The sequence below is a fragment of the Danio rerio genome, chromosome 1 (assembly GCF_052040795.2).
Source record: "Danio rerio strain M-AB ecotype USA chromosome 1, GRCz13ab, whole genome shotgun sequence".
In the NCBI taxonomy this organism is placed as follows: domain Eukaryota; kingdom Metazoa; phylum Chordata; class Actinopteri; order Cypriniformes; family Danionidae; genus Danio; species Danio rerio.
Window position 1 is genome coordinate 48,608,338 of NC_141021.1, and position 19,786 is coordinate 48,628,123.

The 19,786-nt window shown below is 37.1% G+C and overlaps 1 protein-coding gene across 19 annotated transcripts in view; it reads left to right on the plus strand.

Annotated features, from left to right (window-relative positions):
- The window catches only part of LOC147837491 (uncharacterized), a 238,757-nt gene that overhangs the window by 172,963 nt on the left and 46,008 nt on the right, over positions 1–19,786 (plus strand). For 6 of the 19 annotated variants that reach the window (XR_015476959.1, XR_015476962.1, XM_087237718.1 and 3 more), the window contains one exon: positions 11,843–12,019. The exons of 6 other annotated variants lie outside the window; for them this stretch is intronic. Coding sequence is in view for 4 of the 13 variants with exons in the window: in XM_087237715.1 (XP_087093841.1) it covers positions 11,843–12,019 (177 nt within the window). In the remaining 9 variants the exon portion in view is untranslated. Of the gene's footprint in view, positions 1–10,153; positions 11,795–11,842; positions 12,629–16,367; positions 16,914–19,786 lie in introns of those variants that run through there. 7 more of the 19 variants (XR_015476957.1, XR_015476952.1, XR_015476953.1 and 4 more) reach the window with 3 other exon arrangements.

Genomic DNA, 19,786 nt, shown 5'->3' on the forward strand with positions numbered 1-19,786 from the left:
AATGGCCAGGAAAAAATATTTTTTTTCCTCTAGTTTGACACTGCATCTTTATTTTTGTCTAACAATAGGATGTTAAGGTTGCAAATCCCACTTTTTCAGATTATTGCAAACATATGTCTTTCTAAAAGACATTGTGCAATAATTCACTCTTTATCAATTGATTTTTTTCGTGCTGCCATAGAAAAACCAATAGGGGTTCTCTTAGAAACTTTTTAGTGAACAGAAAAATATAGTAAAAAGGAACAATATTTGTAAAGAACATTGTAAAATCTAAAAAGCCATCAATATCAGAAGAGAGAGAGAGAGAGGTACTACAAAAACAACATTTTACCTGCCATTTACCAGTCTTCAAGACATATTTGTGTCTGCAATTCAAACTGCCGAAACAGAACTAAACCTGACATGAATGATGAAAGATCCTGATAGAAAGATGAAGATATTAACACACTCTCTGTCTAACAAATGTTCTTTGTAATCTGATATGGTGTCTCAAATTCATATAGACCTATATTTATATCACACGTTACACAAAGTTGGTCCGCATAAAGTAATCATAATATTGACCTGTAAACGCACAAATAATACAGTTGAACACTTTTTTAATCGTAGTAGCTTTTGTAAATAGGCCGAAATTGTATAAATAACAGTAAATATTGGCCTTGCAAGTTTTTTTTGTTTTTTGTTTTTTTTGTGCAAAATGTCAAATTTATTTGTGTCGATTTGTTTCAGACAAATTGAAAGTAATGAGAAGGATCCCTTTAAATAGCTACTTAAAGAGATATAGGCCTACTTTAAAGGCTTAAAGGGTTGGTTCGCCTCAAATAAAAATGTAGCCTACTGACCCTTTACTTACTCTCAAGTTTCTTTTTTACCTGTTGAACATTTTTTTATCAAAATTTTTTTCAAAGAAAGTTAAAAAACCTGCAACCACTGACTTCCATAAGAAAAAGCAAATAGGCTACCATGGAAGTCAGTGGTTGCATGTTTCCAGATTTCTTCAAAATATCTTTGGTATTCAACAGAAGGAAGAAAGTCAAACAACTTTGCAACAAAGGTGAGTAAATGACAGAATTTTCACTTTTGTGTGTAATATAAGGTTTTACGTTAGGCAAAGATGCTCACATGAAATAGACAGAGAGATTAAATATGCTAAACTTCTGCTCATCGAAATCCCATCCATTGGTAGTTAGTTAGCGAGTTATCTCTTTCTCACCGTCTCTTTCCCCGCACACACACTCTCTCACTTTCCCCTGTTAGCAGTGTCCGCCTGTGCGGGGCCTGCGGCGCAGTGATTGTGAGACACTCTGCTGGAATTTGGCAGCGTGGCGGCTTTGGATCGGCGCCCCACGCTGACTGTCATTCAGCGGGCCTGCGCGACTCACTGTGCCGTTGGGAAGTGTCGCTCATCCGTGCACTCATTGGCCTTACAAAGCTGATTACAAGCATCAGCGAATTCCTGAAGGCAATGAGAGGCAATGCAGGTGCACGAGAGGGTAAGTTCCTGGTCGGAACATGTGCGGATGTGGCGGAAAGTTGTGAACACCCTAAACTGACTCACTCGCCCAATCACAATCTGAGCTGAGTCGCTGAATTTACTACTTTATACAGACTGGAAATAGAAACTTCTTTTTTTTTTTTTTTTGTAAAATATTTATCACCAGAAATGGGTTTAAACTATTGTTTGTCTAACGTATAGAATATTGGAGATTTATCAGTTCTTGTAGCACATTTACTTTGGTTCACTTTGGTATTTAGTTCAACATCGATTGAAATTTAGTAGCCAACTTGATTGCACTAATTACAATTCGCTGAAAAATATTTTTAGATTTTTAAAAGTTGTTTTCTATTTGACTATAAAGTCTCATTAAAAGCAAACTGCGTGCGTCATGCATTGTGGCATACCTAAAGTCCGGAAACCATTTTGATATCGTGATAGAACAAATAACATTCAAACAAAAACGAAATTATAGGACAAACACACCTCTGTATATTTTTAAGACTGTGTGAATGTCACATATTTGGACTTTTGATGAAAACGGCTACACTTTGACAACTTTTGGATATTGATGTCTCAAAGGTATACTTTGAATTAGTTTGCAAATATTAATATTTCTTTGAACTTGTGACTTCTTTTATATAGCCTAACCATAATTTTAAAATATTGATGTTTTATTACCTAACAAAAGAGCCGAAATGACACCTACATTTCAAGAGCTGACAGCAGTCTTATTAGCTACAACCATCCTTAAAAATACTTTTGTTCACAATTATGTTGCAGTTAAATACAGACTGATTTCAAAACGTCTCAGAATTACATAAGTGTCCATTCAACCCAAAAGAGGAGCTCCTCAGCGATCACTATCACTGGTATCTCTCGACGGCTCTTCTTCCTCAAAGGGAGATCCGTCACCTGAGAGTTGTCACCCCGCTGTCACTTGCTGATTAACGGACAAAGGGGATCTCCCGGACGGTCTATGGCAGCCAGTCACCCAGAACGGACTATGCAAATAGGCCGGAGAAGGCGAGAAGATGGCGAACAGAGCTCTCAATTGTTCTTCGGATTTCACAGCTTTCCGTGCGCAGCTGCATCTCTGTAGTTACCCAGCTAAGCGCTGTTTTGCATTCGCGAGTTGAAGCCTAACACGTTTCAAGCAAGTGAAACAGTTGTCCTTAAACAAGCAGATATGTGTAAACGGTAATGTTATACGTCAATGTTAAGAGAGAAAGAGATGGGAACGAAAAGAAACTTTAGAGTGCCATATAGCGAACAGTCGTCACTGTGTGTGCGCGTGGAGCTGTCCAGGTGCTGAAACACAACATGCTGAAGATGTGGCTTCCCAGCAAGCAATTTTAAGTTAATAAGTCAAGATTATTGGGTTTGTTTAATGTTTTTTGCTTCCATATCACCCCATCTAAATATAACTTAACTCTTTACTGATAGATTTTCATTAAAATACTCTTTTTTTGATACACGATTTGATACACAGCACTGTAAAATTAACTTCTACCACTGGCAAATAACACCTAAAATATCAAAGGAGCAGAATTAAAGTGCTGATTGAACAGAAAATAATGAACTCCTGCTGTTAAAAAGCTGAATCACTGAAGAAAATCACAAAACTACAACTGAATTTAGTCACAACCTGCTGTCCACTCAAACATGTGTATTGTCTAAATTGCAGCTTTTTTTCAACACAAAAAATCAGGTCACTGAAACCCAAACTTTTGAAAACTTAGGGTGAAGATTTTAAAAGCGCTAGGGTCTGTGTTTTATTAGAAAATTGACAAAAACTTTTTAGTTTACAAAAATACCTGTGCACATGTGGACATGGCCTTTGGAACTCAACTGAGAACTCAAATCTGTCAAAATCTCAGCTCATCGGGATCATTAAACAATTCCACAAACAGAATCAGCAGCTTCACGTATTACTAACCTGTTTAACTATTTCTGTCAGATGTCTACAAGATTCACTGAAAAATACTTTATGTAGCTATATGAAATGATCTGTTAAAAGCAGTTGTTTTGAGTTAGAATGCTAGATGTTCTCCTCCTATTCAAAGTTAACATAGTTGCCACATATTCAAATACATATTTCTTGATAAAAAATAAAATAAAAATCAAAAACCTGGAGAAAATAATTGCAAAACATGTTCATATATAGGACGCTATTAACAAGACTACATGCATGAAACCATTTTTAAAAATTTGGGCACAAGTGGGTTAAATCTAATAGTGTCCGATTTTAAAAGATTTAGATGAATTGCAAGCAATCTGACGACATATATTTTGAAAAACTGACAAAATAAATAAAATCAAAAGGTTACAAACAGGTAATGACAAACTTCATCGTGATTCATTTTTGAGTGTACTTTAGCTTTTACTTTTAGAGTATTTGGGATGCAAAATTAATAAAATCAACAGAATTCACAATCCTCAATAAAGCCTTAGACCTGCTGTTCCTTACACCATGACTTAAACACTGTCAAAAAATGTTGTGGCATCAATGGTTCCGTAAAAAATTATATATTTATATAGTAAGAAGTATTTGTAGATTTTCTGTAAACCAATGATTTTTGTTGTGTGTGAGAAGTCCTCTCTCTCTCTCTCTCTCTCTCTCGATCCCCCTTACACCATTTGCAATTGACTGCAATTTGCAGTTGGCTGGTGAGTAAAACCTCACCTCTCCTCTGGCTCTTGGACTTGGTTGGTCAGAGCTGCCAAAAAATAAAAGGCTGTAAATTAGCCCAATTTATGATGCCTACTGTGTAAATCAGTGATGCTTCCCATGAAGTGCCAGTGGGTGAGGGTACAGAAAAACAGCCAGAACATTCTGTTGCCCTGTGGGGCAGTTCATTAGCACATAATAACCACTTAATCATGAGATGAAGTCAAAGTCTTCCTCTTGTGTCTTGCCATTTGGTGTTTTCTTGATTAAGTTGAGTTTAGGGTGCCACATATACCCCACTGTGGCCAATGGGCATGACGTTCAGTTGTGTACATTAAACCTGTCATGGGGCTCTGCAGTATTTGCACATTCTCAGCTTGGATTTAGTTGACCGCATGCATGTTTTTGAGATTCTCTCCCCTGAGACACATTGTCTATCGTACTGTGCATAGTGAAATATATCTAATCTGTGGCTTAATGTTTAAAGCTAACAGATGGAGGAGGTTTTATTGGTTTCCACTAAAATATTCTGTAATTCTCTCTTGGATAGTCTGAGGGCAACCAGCATTTTTTTTTCAGTGAGCTGTCCCTGATTCAATGAATATAGAAATTTGTGATGAATCTCATGTATTTTAAGGACACATGCTATTAGATCTACTCCGTAAAAATGATTAGTTGGCTTAAATAAGAGAGTAAAAGTTAACTGTAATTATGAAAACTAAGTTGTCAACAGTTTTAAGTTACTATGGATTTAGTGGTCGACTTGTTGCTTTTAGGGCAGAATGCTTACCAATCAATCAATCAATCAATCAATCAATCAATCAATCAATCAATCAATCAATCAATCAATCAATCAATCAAATTATCAATTTATCAATCAATCCATCCTCCATCCATCAATCAATTCATCCATCCATCCATCCATCCATCCATCCATCCATCCATCGATCGACCTCTATTTATACACCTTACTACAACAAAGCTTGACCAAAGTGCTTTACACCAGTAAAAACAAAGTATACAACACAACTAGAAAGCAAACAATGCAAAAACAATACAAGAAATGTCAAAACACATTGCAAAAGCAAGCCATTTTTAACAAGTGGGTCTTAAGCTTGGCTTTTAAAGGGCATCTATGGTAAAAAATCTACTTTTCAAGCTGTTTGGACAGATCTGTGTGTTGGTATAGTGTATAGACCATCATACTGGGGTGATATGAACACACCCAGTCCTTTTTTTTCAATTTAACTACAAAAAAAGGGTCGGCCAATTGGAGCTGTTTTCAAATCGATCGCACCATTACGTAGGTGTGCGATACCCCCACCCACCGAATTGATTGACAGCTGCGCGCATTAACATGTTCCGGTAGTCGCGTGTATATGTCAACAAGACCAGGCAGACATACGCAAAGCAACCGGAAATAAAAGGTCTGTTCTGTTCGCTAGGATCAGCAAGCATCATCAAATGTGATTAAGAGTAAGTTTCACATGTTTAAAGTGTTTTAAAGCAGAGTATGTGTGTAATTAATTACAGCGTTTTACTTCAGCTTTACTTCATCAGCACAGCCACGTGTCAGAACAATTATAAAAGAAGACGCTTCAATCCCGGTTTGTGGAAGTTAAATCAGGTTTATTTTGTACATTAGCATAACAAATATCCACACAGTACTTGAGGTTAGCCTTAACTAAGCTAAGCGCGCTCTGTCTGTCTGTCTGCCTGCCTGCCTGCGTGTGTATCTGTGTGTGTGTGTGTGTGTGTGCACTTTGTAACGATATTGTGTGTGACTCATTAATGCAACTTCACAATACTGATTAGTAAAGGTTAGTTCTTACTGTAGTATTTCACAAACGCTACGTGAGACCTTCTTCCTTTAAGTCTTGTCTGTTGTCTGACGCAGCTGAGGGAGGAGATTAAAGCATGTGGGAAGGCATATAGAAACAGTAGGCGGGCAGAACTCGGCTTAAAGGCGCAGTTCGACAAAACCACCCTCTGCTGGAAATCAGTATAAAACAGCATCTTGTAAAAGGTATAATGAAAAATCTGATGGGTATTTTGATCTGAAACTTTGTATACACATTCTAGAGACGCAAAAGACTTATATTAAATCTGAAAAAAGGGGTAACCTAGGTGCCCTTTAACTTATACACTTTTAAAGTAACTAATTAATTTTTTTGATGCTAGTTCCTGTCACACAATGTTTGATGAACACTTTAATTAATTAACTCTTAAAATAAAGCTGTAAATCCCTCTAAAATACATTTTAAACAAAATAAATCAAAACGTACATGGACGTCTAAGTTACTGTACAACTTTTTTTGTTTGCTAAAATGGTTTTGGAGGGGATTTAAAAAACAGAGCAAATGAGGAAGGATTTCCAATTTTCCTACACTCAGAAATAACACAATCTCACTGCAATTTGTAACTTTTTGATTTAGTGGCTTATTTGTATGAATTCGTAGGATCTAATTCGTACAATTTATTACGACTTGCTCATGCCTCAATGACGGTTGGGTTTAGTGTTGGGGTTAGGTGCAACGCCTCCTTTTTAAAATCTTTTAAAAAGGTACAAATTTATACCTAAAAGGTCCACATTAATGCCTCAAGGGAACATATTAGTACAAAAGTGTTCCTAATATTTACTAATATATACTTTTGAGGTACCACTATGGACCCTTTAAGTACAAACATGTACCTTTTGAAAAGTTACCACACTTGTGACAGCTCGCCTTTATTTCTAAAAGTGTATGTGTTGAAGAAAGACAGGAAACAAAAGGAGGAAACTAAATTGGAAGACTGTGTTCATGAATAGCAATAAATAGCAATTAATAATCTTCAACTTGGGGGCAGCGCGGTGGTGCAGTGGGTAGCGCTGTTGCCTCATAGCAAGTAGGTCACTTGTTCAAGCTTCAGCTGAGTCAGTTGTCATTTCTGTATGGAGTTTGCATGTTCTCCCTGAGTTTGCATCGGTTTGCTCCGGGTGCTCCAGTTTCCCCCTCAAGTCCAAAGACATGTGGTATAGGTGAATTGGGTAAGCTAAATTGTCCATAGCATATGTGTGTGAATGAGTGTATGGGTTTGCAGTGATGGGTTGAAGCTGGAAGGGCATCCGTTTGATATAATATATATGCTGGATAAGTTGGTGGTTCATTCCGCTGTGGCAACCCCTGATTATTAAGGGACTAAGCTGAAAAGAAAATGAATGAATGAATGAATCTTCAACTTGTCCAACGTTGAGGAGGGCATCAGAATAGCAAAATAACTGCAGTATTAATGTGAATATACAGTCTGTACTACTGTATCGCCACCAAAAAATAATATTCTCTCCATTTACTCCAAGCCTTTATGAGTTTCTTATTTCTGCCAACAAACAAAAGATGAAATGTTAGCAACCAGCAGAGAATAACGCATGTTAATGGATACTGGTTTACAGCATTCTTCAAAAATATCGTATCTTGTTTTCAATAACAATAGAAACTCGAACAGGTTTGGGTCAAGTGGAGGGTCATGACATAATTTGTCTTTGGATGAACTATCCTTTTAAATGTATGTTAAATATACACTCACAGGCCACTTTATTAGGTACACCTGTCCAACTGCTTGTTAACCCAAGTTTCTAATCAGCCAGAATGGGGAAGAAAGGTGATTAAAGTGACTTTGAACATGGCATGGTTGTTGGTGCCTCACGGGCTGGTCTGAGTATTTCAGAAACTGCTGATATACTGGATTTTTCACGCACAACCATCTCTAGGGTTTACAGACAATGTTGATGCCAGAGGATAGAGGTGAATTACCAGACTGGTTCGAGCTGATAAAAAGGCATCAGTAACTCAAATAACCACTCATTACAACCAAAGTCTGCAGAAGAGCATCTCTGAACGCACAACACGTCCAAGCTTGAGGTGGACGGCCTACAGCAGTAGAAGACCACACCGACTGCCACTCTAGTCAGTTAAGAACAGGAAACTGAGGCCCCAATTGGCACAGGCTCACCAAAATTGGACAATAGAAGATTAAGAAAAACGTTGCCTGATCTGATGAGTCTCAATTTCTGCTGCGACATGTGGATGGTAGGGTCAGAATTTGGCATCAACACCATGAAAGCATGAATTCATCCTGCCTTGTATCAGCGGTTCAGGCTGGTGGTGGTGTAATGGTGTGGGGGATATTTTCTTGACACACTTTTGGCTCATTAGTACCAATTGAGCATCGTGTCAACACCACAGCCTACCTGAGTATTGTTGCCGACCATGTCCATCCCTTTATGACCACCATGTACCCAGCTTTTGATGGCTACTTCCAACAGGATAACACTGCATGTCATATGGTGGGAATTTTTTTAGACTGGTATCTTAAACATGACAATGAGTTCACTGTACACAAATGACATCCACAGTCACCAGACCTCAATCCAATAAAGCACTTTTGGGATGTGACGGAATGGAAGATTCATTGCAGCCGACAAATCTCCCCCATCTGCGTGATGCTATCATGTCAATATGGACCAAAATCTCTGAGGAATATTTCCAGCACCTTGTTGAAGCTATGCTATGAAGGATTAAGGCAGTTCTGAAGGCAAAAGTGGATCCAACCCGGCACTAGTAAGGTGTACCTAATAAAGTGGCCGGTGAGTGTATATTACATATATTGTGATTGTAAAATACAATCTATAAAAAGCAATTGATGGTTAAAAATAGACCATAATGCTTATGAAATATGTATAATAATGTAAACTGACTCCAAAACGACACTTTCTATCCCTCGTACACAAACACATAAAGGGATTTGCAGCATTAAAATGATGTCCAGGTCTCACACACACACACACACACACACACACACACATACATACAAGTCAGTTTATCACAGATCTGGGGTCAAGTCTCAATCTGGAAGCTCTTTGATTCTTTAAACCCCAAACCGGGAGTCTTGTTTCAGACTAGTGGAACCATATCTGTGCTGCTTGACACAATGAACTTGACAGACAACCAGATTTTCCTGCTGAGGGTCTGGTTAGGGTTACTCTGCTCTTATTATGCTGTCTGAAAGAGGACAGGTAATAGAGTCTGAGGCGAGGTGGAGGACCGCAGACTGCGCCCTTTATTCAGCTCTGCCTTGATTACCTGAAACTCAGGTAATTGCTGCGGCTCTATTTCAGACACTGTTTACCCCTTCAGAAATAATCATCTGATCAGTCTGCCCTCACCTGGGGCAAAAAAAAGAGCAGTGAGCTGGCACAAGCTAGCTCTATCCCGATCACCACAGACTTACTGTTTTCTCAAATGTTATACCAGAATAAATACTCTTCAGTATTACAAATCTACACTGTTTGTAAGTCATTGTAACTTATTAATCTAAGTGAATCATGTTTTACCATAATTTTATAAGTTATGCATGCTGTTTTAAGTCAATTTAGGCAAGGCGAAGGCAAATTTATTTATGTAGCACATTTCATTCACAGTGGCAATTCAAAGTGCTTTATATAAACATGAATAAAAGAGACAAGTATAAGAAAATAAAAAGGAAATAAAAAAACAGATAAAAAAATGTGTTAAAATAGTTTCTAAAATAATGAAAAATAGAAGAGCAAAATAGAACATAACTTAACATAATATAAATTCAAAAGACTCATAAGGTTAATTTGATTCAGCTTAAAAATTTAAGGCAACCAGAATTTTTTTACAATGTAATAATATTATTGAAGCGCTTGTCTTGATGATAGTTTATTAAAGGCTGTGTGATATACTGTAATTGTTTGGCAAAATAGACTCTTAAGAAATTGTGAAAGTAAAAACCAAATGTGTTTCCACACTGATGCTATAGAAAAAGCTTTTATGAAGAATCCTTCAAAGACCCAGTTTTTAAGCTGAATTGACTACACTGATTGCTGTTTGTTTAAATGACCTTTTAAAAATAAGCTTAAACAACACAATTCTAGAGGGATTTTATTTATTTATATTTTAAGATTTCTTTTTGGCTTTATTTGACAGGACAGTTGACATGAAGTAAAGTGGAGAGAGAGGTGGGTAGAATCGAGAAAGGTCCATGAGCCGAGATTCAAACTCAGGATGCCCTCAGCGTTTCTGCACTATATGATGGTGTACTAACCACTGAGCTAGTGCACCTACACAATTCTTGAGGTGTTTTTGGGTCAACTTAATTTTTTTTACATTCAATCTACTTATATTTGTAAAAAAAATAAAATAAAATAAACGTAATTCCTTCATGTTGCTTACAGTGTACACTCGAACAAATGCTGCTTGTTGAAACTACTTAATTAAAATGGGTTAAAACAACACAATTTCTAAGTTTTTGGGGGCAACAATTTGTTTTGTGTTTGTTTAAATTGTTTTATGTTCAGTCTGCTTAATTTGGGGGAAAAAACGATTAAGTTAGTTTAATTTGTGTTGGGACAACATGAAGGAAATGTGTGGAACCCTGATTTTTTTATAATGTATAAGAAGAATATCTTAAGAACATTCTGTGGGGTGAAAAAGATGTTCCCAATCCCCACAAACCGCAAGCTGCAATGTTTTTTGTTTTCGTATTGTGACGCAGTTCCTAGAGAAAATGAGAAAACAGTGGGCATGGCTTGTTTTTTACTGTGAGCTGATTGGGCGTAGTAAAGAAGGCATTTCATTCAGAAAGATCGAGAAAGAGGTTTTAGAAGAGTTATTGCAACCTAACAGACACCTCCTCTTCAAAGCCATTTCTGTTTGCTGTCAAAACTGATTGTGGGAGGGGCATGGTTTAGTATGTTAGCCACACCCATTACCTCAGACAGACATGATCAGACAATTTAGTCCCCAAAAAAACAAAAAAATAAATAAATAAATAAATAACAGGAAGTGCATTTTCAGATTTTAATTAAAGATTAGTAAGGCAAACAATTTTTGTGTTTTCTTAATGACACACACACGCAGTTGAATTGATCACCACAAAACTAGCATATGGTTAGTTTTATTTTCTTGGGGACTTAAAAGAATGAAAGGTTCTTTGTTGAACCATCAATGCCACTAAAAAAAGTTATTTGTAAGAATGTAAACAACATCTAAGATTTTAAAAATATTTCCTCTCTTAATATATTGTTTCACTGTTGTTATTTACAGTATGTTGTGTGTTACAACTGCATGGTTTACCTTAAATGCTTGTAAAAAGACAAATGCTTGTCTTGCTTGTTACTTTTTTATCTAATCTGCTTGTCATTTATTCAGAAGTTTTATTTTTAATGAGATAATTAAATAAATATTTAATCATCAGCTAAGTGTGAACTCTTGAATCTCTATAGCGGGAAAAACAAAACATTTAGAAGTCACCTAAACATGACCATTGCTGGATTTTTGGTTTTATTTATAGCTTCAAATTGCACAAGTTGCTGCCACAAAATAAACAGGCAAGATTTCCAATGGTTTCTTTTTAAATCAATATTATATGTCCCTATTTGGGAGTAAAGAAAGTATTTGTAATTTATTTTCTGTATTTCTTTTGAATCTTCGGTGTGGAGTTAGTTAATGTTTTGTCTCTTATTTTGTCTTGGATCAGCCCTGAAGCTATTTTGTTTGCGCTCCTATTCTTTGTTTTCTGTAAATAAAACTTTTCCCCCTCACAATAAAAGAAACTTATGGTCATTCAAATCATAACCTGCTAACTATTTATTTATTTTCTTTGCTTTTGTTCAGGGGTACACAGAGGCGCAGTATGTAGCATGATTGCCTTACAGCAAGAAGGTTGCCGGTTCAAGCTTCGGCTGGGTCTGTTGGCATTTCTGTGTGGGGTTTGCATGATCTCCCTGCGCTCCTGTGGGTTTCCTCTGGGTTCTCTGGCTTCCCCCACAAGTCCAAAGACATGCAGTAAAGGTGAATTGGGTAACTACAACTGTCCTTAGTGTATGTGTGTGAATGAGACTGTATGGGTGTTTCCCAGTAATGGGTTGTAGCTGAAAGGGCATCCGCTGTGTAAAACATATGCTGGACAAGTTGCAGTTCATTCCGCTGTGGCGACCCCAGATTAAAAAGCGACTAAGCCGAATAGAAAATGAATGAATGACTGAACTTATGTTCAGCCTCAGCCCTAAACATTTTGGGGTCATACCATAGTTGATAAAATAAAATAATCACTGTAATGAACAGTTCACGTCATTAAAATGTCCTCATTAAATTATCCCTAAATTATCACTATTAAATACGTCTCTGAAATCCTTGATTCTGATAGGTCAGATGTTTCGTTCAAATATAGCTGTGGCCATCCTGTACTTCAGTTTAAACTGAAATATATATCATGCCAATGTTAAACTAAATTACTGTATATTTTTTACATTTGTTCATGCATCTCAAATAAGCTTTTCTTTGTGTTCAATGAACTAATTATAACAACTTTAACTCAAATCATAATTTTGTGTTTAATGATTTTATTTATTTGGTCCAAGTTGGTCCTGTAAGTGAGATAATAAACATCCACTTTGCATCATGTCCTGATCAATCTGTCAGGGTTTATTTTACGTACATTATCTATAAAATATCAGTCACTCACCTCGATATAACTTGCTTTGCATCTCTATGGTGACTGACATCTCTAAAATTTGGGACAATCGGCAATTTGCCAAGGACTAAGTGCTGTTACAGTATGTTTTATCTGATCAGGGGGCCGTGAGGGAGAGGGAGGAACGGACAAAGCAAAAGAAAACCCTCTGCCAGCCCATGGGGATAGCAGACCTCTTGTATTCTTGATCAGTATGCCTCTATTTGACTGTAACTATTTCCAGACCTCCTGCCTGCTTGGTTTGCCTATAGTGCAGGCAGAGGCACAATAGTGTCCCGTCGTGCGGCTCCGGCTGCCTCCATGCTTTCAGGCAGAGCAGAGCCTCGCTGCCGTGGTGATTCATTATTCGGTTGCCCCCGGTGACCGCAAGCAGGCCAAGCCCCCTCCTGCCAAACAGGCCACTAAGTGGCGAGAGATGGAATGAGTGACATTTCCTGAGTGACAAGTTCTGACCTTTGTTTTCCCATTGAGTCGGCTGCCATGTTGGAGGAAAAGTAGTGCACTCTGAAAGTTGTGAGCGCACACTCACTTCACAGGCATGTTTTTCTGCTGTTTTTTTTGTAGTTATACAAGAAATAAAGGGAAATAGAGGCAAGTAAGCATTTGAATTCTGTAAACATTTCTTTAAAAAATTAATAGACAAAATTTGTGACGACGGAACTTGTTAGTTGGCTAACACGTTTCTGAAAACCACCTTTAACCAACTAAAGTCGCAAGTTCCGCCATTACAAACAAAATTTGTTGATTTGACGTTTCCCAAATCCGTCGTTCCAATGAACATTCGCAAACTGCGTCGCAAACTTGTACGCTTGCAAGTTGCAACTACACCTCTAAAGCAGTAGCTAAGCATAGTTCCTGGTTGTGTTCTATTCCCAGTTACATAGTTATAGTTTTAATAACTAATTTCTAATAACAGATTTATTTTATCTTTGTCATGATGACAGTAAATAATATTTTACTTGATATTTTTAAGACACTTCTATACAGCTTAAAGTGACATTTAAAGACTTAACTTGGTTAATTAGGGTAACTAGAAAGGTTAGGGTAATTAGGCAAGTTATTGTATAATGATGGTTTGTTCTGTAGACTATCAAAAACAAATATAGCTTAAAGGAGCTAATAATTTTGACCTCAACTTCTTAAGGCCCAAGGTGTTTTTACATGCATTTTTTATTTCTCTTTGCTATTTGGGCTTATCGAGAAAAAAATGGCTCAATGGGGCTAATAATTTTGACCTTAATATATATATATATATATATATATATATATATATATATATATATATATATATATATATATATATATATATATATATATATATATATATATATATTCTTTATATATATTATATATATATTTCTTTAAATTAAAAACTGCTTTTATTCTAGCCGAAATAAAACAAAAAAACTTTCTCCAGAAAAAAATTATTATCATACATACATATTGTGAAAATTTCCTTGCTCTTTTAAACATCATTTGGGAAATATTTTTAAAAAGAAGAAAAAAAAATCTAAGGGTAGCTAATAATTCTGACTTCTGACTTTTTTTACAATCCTATCTGCTGAAAGGATAAAAGAAAAACATAACGATAGTGTTGTTGAGACTTTCAGAAAATGGAAGTAAATTGTGTGAGACTGATAATGGCAGCCAGAAGAGAGAACAACATCAGGTTTACTGTACTGCCCCACTTCTGCTTTAAAAAACACCTTTCATTATCGGTAATTAATATTTTATAGTAATTGATGTAAATATAATATAATAAATGCATATAAATGTACAAAACCTACAAATAATTGTAAAAACGCATCATAACAATCCTGTGAAAAGGATCCATGGAGCCATATGTCTTCAAGTTACAGTATTTGGTTTTCTTTTTTGGTTATGGTGTAATATTTTATCTTCGTTTAAAGGATTAAATTATTTATCTTTCATGTAATAAATTCAATAAAGAAAAAGAAGAAAAGTAGATAAAAAGATTTTAACCAATATTCGTCATAATTAATGAATTAGACTGAAAATGTGTTGAAAACATAAAGCGGCAAAGTTTTTTTGTCTCGCTAGGTTGTTTCAAGTCACAAAAGGTTATCTTTAACATAAAAAAACTGACAAATTCAAGTAAAACAATAAGTAGTTTATATGATAAAGTAGACTACAACTTCATAGTTTTAAATTCTGTTGTCAAATATTAAACATTTGCATCTTACCTTACACTGTTTTGCGCTAAAAACTGAAGTGTCACTCTTGATTTCGCGCTCTGCTTCTGTGAACAGTAAAGCCCCGCCTTCCGTGATTTGATTGGTCATCATCTCAAATTACTGACCAGTAGAGCAGATTTTTTTCTAATTATTTTGGTGTTTATGGACATATGAGTCCATGAAGAATCTTTAACATCAAAGCAGTTTTTACATTCCACAAAAAGTTGGAAAAATGTTTTATAAATGACACCTTAAAAGCGTATGAATAACCTATAGTGTGACCTGGACACCCAAGCAATTTTATTCGCCTACAGAAATAACACAACTATATGATTTGGGTCTATATAGATCATGGCTAATCTATTTTAAATGGTAGCAGATGACGTGGATCAAATTTAAATGCACCTTTTGCTTTTGTTCTTGGAGCTCACCCAGCCGCGGACCCACACCTGCGTGCGCAGATTTGTCGCATGTTATAAATGGCGTTGATCTCGCGCGCGCCGAACCACTGCGCTGCGTGCGTCTCGAATCTAAACCACGGTCGCCACTTTAAGCCGCTCACTCCAGACCTCGATAATAACATCCTGACTGCCCACCGGAGCCCCAGAAATCAAGCTTGCTACGGACTCTCGGTCTGTAACGGCTGCTCGGAGAGACCTGTCGGTCACACAGAGGCGCGCTCCCGCCGCGCTCGGACCAGCGCTAATTGGTTGACTAATTGAACTCTGCGTGCGGCTGCCCTCTGTTCTGAGTAATCAACATGTGTTTCAGCCGGTGGAAGAGGACTTACACATTAGCTATTATTTTATACAGCTATTTCATATTCTGTCCCTTCCTCTCGACTTTTAATGTTCTCTAATAAGCCATTCACTCACACATTCAAATGTCCAGAAAATCGAAGACTTTTACAGCCTTTTGGGTGTTAGTCCTTCTTGCTTTGTTATTTACAGGTCAGTTCTAGTAGAAAACGACGTAAATGTAAAGCTTATTCCTCATCAAATACTTAAAATCCACCCAACAGCAGTTTTTAACTTTACTGGCCCTAGAATCACCATGCATATGATCTTTTAATCAACCCAGGAACCCTCAATCTTCTCAGTTTAGGTCTAGCTACAGTCATTATGAATAAAGTTAAAAAAATAAAAGTAACAAAAAAAAAATCTAATGTATATTTTATGATTGTTAAATGTTGAATACAGCATTTAAGCAATCGTATGTTTGTCAGATCCAGGCAAAAAATCAACAAGCTTAAAAAACCTTCTGTTGTCTGACTGACAGATAATGTTTTTAAAGAGCCTATTAGTATAGTTGCAAACATGTCCAACCAGCCCTCTTTAAAGGGCAACTATGATGAAAATCATCTTTTGGGAGCTGTTTGGACAGAACTGTGTGTTGGTATTTTTTGTCCACTGGCATATTGGGGTGATAGAAACACAATAAGTCTCTTTTTTATTTCCTGATGTTAATATAGGGTCCAAATCCCTCCCATTTTCAGGCCGACGATGAAAGCCAACAAATGTGAGGGAGTGTAATTTTCCCACCCACTGAATTGATAGACAGCCATGCATTAACATGTCTCTGTAGTAACACGTATAATCATATCAACAAGACACAACTTGCGCAAAGCAACAGGGATTAAAAGATCTGTTCAGCTCTCTGTGATCATCAGTCATCATCAAATGTAATCAAGAAGTTTAAAACAGTGCATGTTTGTAATGAATTACAGTGAATTTACCGTCTTTATCACCATAGCCGCTTGTCAGTACAATTATAAACGAAGATGCTTCAATCCCAGATTGAGGATGTTACATCAGGTTAATTTTGTACATTATCAAAACAGATTTCCATACAAAAGTGTATATTAACATGTATCCTGTCACAATTTCCATGTAAAAACAGTGCAAAGTTAGAGATGCACGCTGTGTTTGTCTGCTGTGTGCATGATCTTTGTAACAACACTGTGTGTTGCAGAAAGGCTTGGATTAACTCCACAACAAATACATCAAATAATCATTGGGAAAGTTCTTACTGTAGTATTTCTCACAAATGTTACGATCTGCTTCCTTCATGTCTGTCACTGTGCTGTTTATTTGACAAAGCCGAGGCAGAGATTGAGTAACACTCTGACAGGCACATGGGACCAGTGGGCGGAGAACTAGCATTAAAGGCACAGGTAACAAAACAGCTACAATGTGTTCAGAGCAGAAAATCCAATGTCTGAAAGCTTTAATAAATAATCTGATGGGTGTTTTAAAAAGAAACTTTACAAACACAAACTGGAGACACAAAAGACTCATCTTAAATCTTGAAAAGGGGTAAAATAGGTACCCTTTAACAAAAGTTAATAAATAAAATAGGATGATATTGGAGAACTGAGAATTCCATTAAGCCATCTGAGCTTTAAAAGTGTGATCTTAGAAAAATGCAATTAAGAGCGTCCTCACACACACACACACACACACACACACACACACACACACACACACACACACACACACACACACACACACACACACACACACACACAAACAGAGAGAAAGAGAGAGAAACTTTTATGTATGGTTTATGAGGACTGTTATGTATGAGACATATACTGTAAAAAGCACTTATTATATGACCTAACCCTACTCCTACCATTAAACCAAACCCTCACAGGAATTGTGACAAATTTTGAATATTGGGGAACACAGTGGTTCAGTGGTTAGCACAGTCACTTTACAGCTAGATGGTCGCTGGTTCGAGTCCCAGCTGGGTCAGTTGGCATTTCTGTTTGGAGTTTGAATGTTTGCCCCGTGTTTGCGTGGATTTCCTCTAGGTGCTCCCGTTTTCACCACAGTACAAAGACATGTGCTATAGGTGAATAAAATAAACTGAAATGGCCATAGTATATGAGTGTGTCTGAGTATGTGTGGGTGTTTCCCAGTACTAAGTTGCAGCAGGAAGAGCATCTGCTATGTAAAACATGCTGGATAAGTTGGTGGTTCATTCCACTGTGGCGACCCCTGAAAAATAAAGGGACAAAACTGAAGGAAAATGAATGAATGAGTGAATAAATTAATGAAATGTTGAATGTCAAAATTACCCGTTAAATATGATTTTTAAGAATTTTGAATTACGAGGACATCATAAATGTCCTTGTAAACCAGCTTAATGGAAAACATAGGTTAATTCTGAAAACGTAGCCCTATATATGGTTTTTGGAGATTGCAAATTATGAAACCAGAAGTACGTATGGCTGCATTTCATTTCTAAAATCTACGCTATGGGGCGATATGATGCCATTCCTTTTCATGCTTAGTAGCTTACCGCTTACCTCCGTATGGATGGCTTTCCTGCTTATACCAGTTTGTCCGGTTATAGCTGGCCATGTACGTTGCCGGACTTGAGACGCAGTGCGGAGTTTACCACAATGACATTGTTCGAGTCTGGTGAAGAACGGTTCCAGAAAGCAGGTAAAACAAAAACAGAATCCAAAAAATAACAATTAAATAACAGGGTGAGAATGTAGTAAAATCAAAAAATACTGTAAAAATCAGACTAGGGCTTTTCTTTTTCTGGATTGCTTTTGAAAATTGTTGGTTGGGTTTAGGGGAGGTGGATGATGGGTCAATCAACACAATTGGTTGGGTTAGGTTAGGAGGAGGGTGAGTCAGTCGATCGGTCAGGCAGTCAGTTAGTCAGTGAAACAGTCAGTAGACAGCGGCTTCTGGTGGATTTACGTGAGAACAACCGGCACAAATGACAGATCTGAAAAAACGTTTACAGCGGCCTCTGGTGGATTCGCAAAAACAGCAAAAAAAAAAAAAAAAAAAAAAACATAGCTCCTGGGACGAATTTGGTTCTCTCCAGAAATATATATAGAGAAACATTTTCAGAATGAGCCTGGGTTGGTAATGAGTACAACTAGGTCAAACATATGTCATTGTACAATTTTGTGTGCTCATAACCCTTATAAACAAGTACACAAACATAAACACATGTGAACAGCTATGTATACGGGGTCTTCCCATAATGACTATTATACTGTGCAAACCCCTAAGCCCCCCCACAGGAGATTTTCAAAATAATTATTTTGTGATTTATGAGCCATTTTTCTCATAGGGATCCAAAAAATGTCCTCAAACGGTAAAATGTACTTGCTATAGGCAATACAACACATGTACAGTACAGTACACACACAGTCTTAGTCTCTCCATTCCTCACCTGTCTGCATCTCTCTCTCACTCTCTCTCTCTCTTCTTGGCTTCCATCAGTCTGTTTTCTGTGGTTTGGCACTTCTCCACAGAAGAGGATTTAGGAAGTTTGGCTGGCTGTGAGACCAATGCACATGCCTGTTTTACAGCGAAAGCAGAATTGTCTTTGTGTGAGATACAGTCACCTCCATCTCCTCCACACACAATCCCTGACCTCTCTGTCACCCACATGATTCACCTGCATGCTGCTGATGGGAAGGGGCTTGCGTAGCATCAGCACTTCTTATTGCTTAACCACAGGGTTAAAGATTTTACCCACTTCACCATAACTCATCCTCTACCGTTTGTGGTATAAAGGTGAATGAGATCTCACAATGTGCAGTTGGTTGAGAAGAGGTGCGCAATTATTAAGTAGACAATTTTCAACTGAGAATGCTTAAAAAGGAGCGGAAAAATCTATAGATGCAGTATGAAGGCAACTAGGACTAAAGTGTCATGTAAGGCCTCCTGCTTTAACAGCCAAAGAGCATCACCAAGGTCACGCGCTCATGCCGTTCTCATCCAGCGCACAAATGGATTGCATGCAATGTAAGTGACATGGGTTAAAAACATCTGCCAAACGCATTAATGGAGAAACGTTCAGTCCTCTCCAATGAAGGTCAATATTTTCGAGAATGCCATTAAATGTGCTTTATTA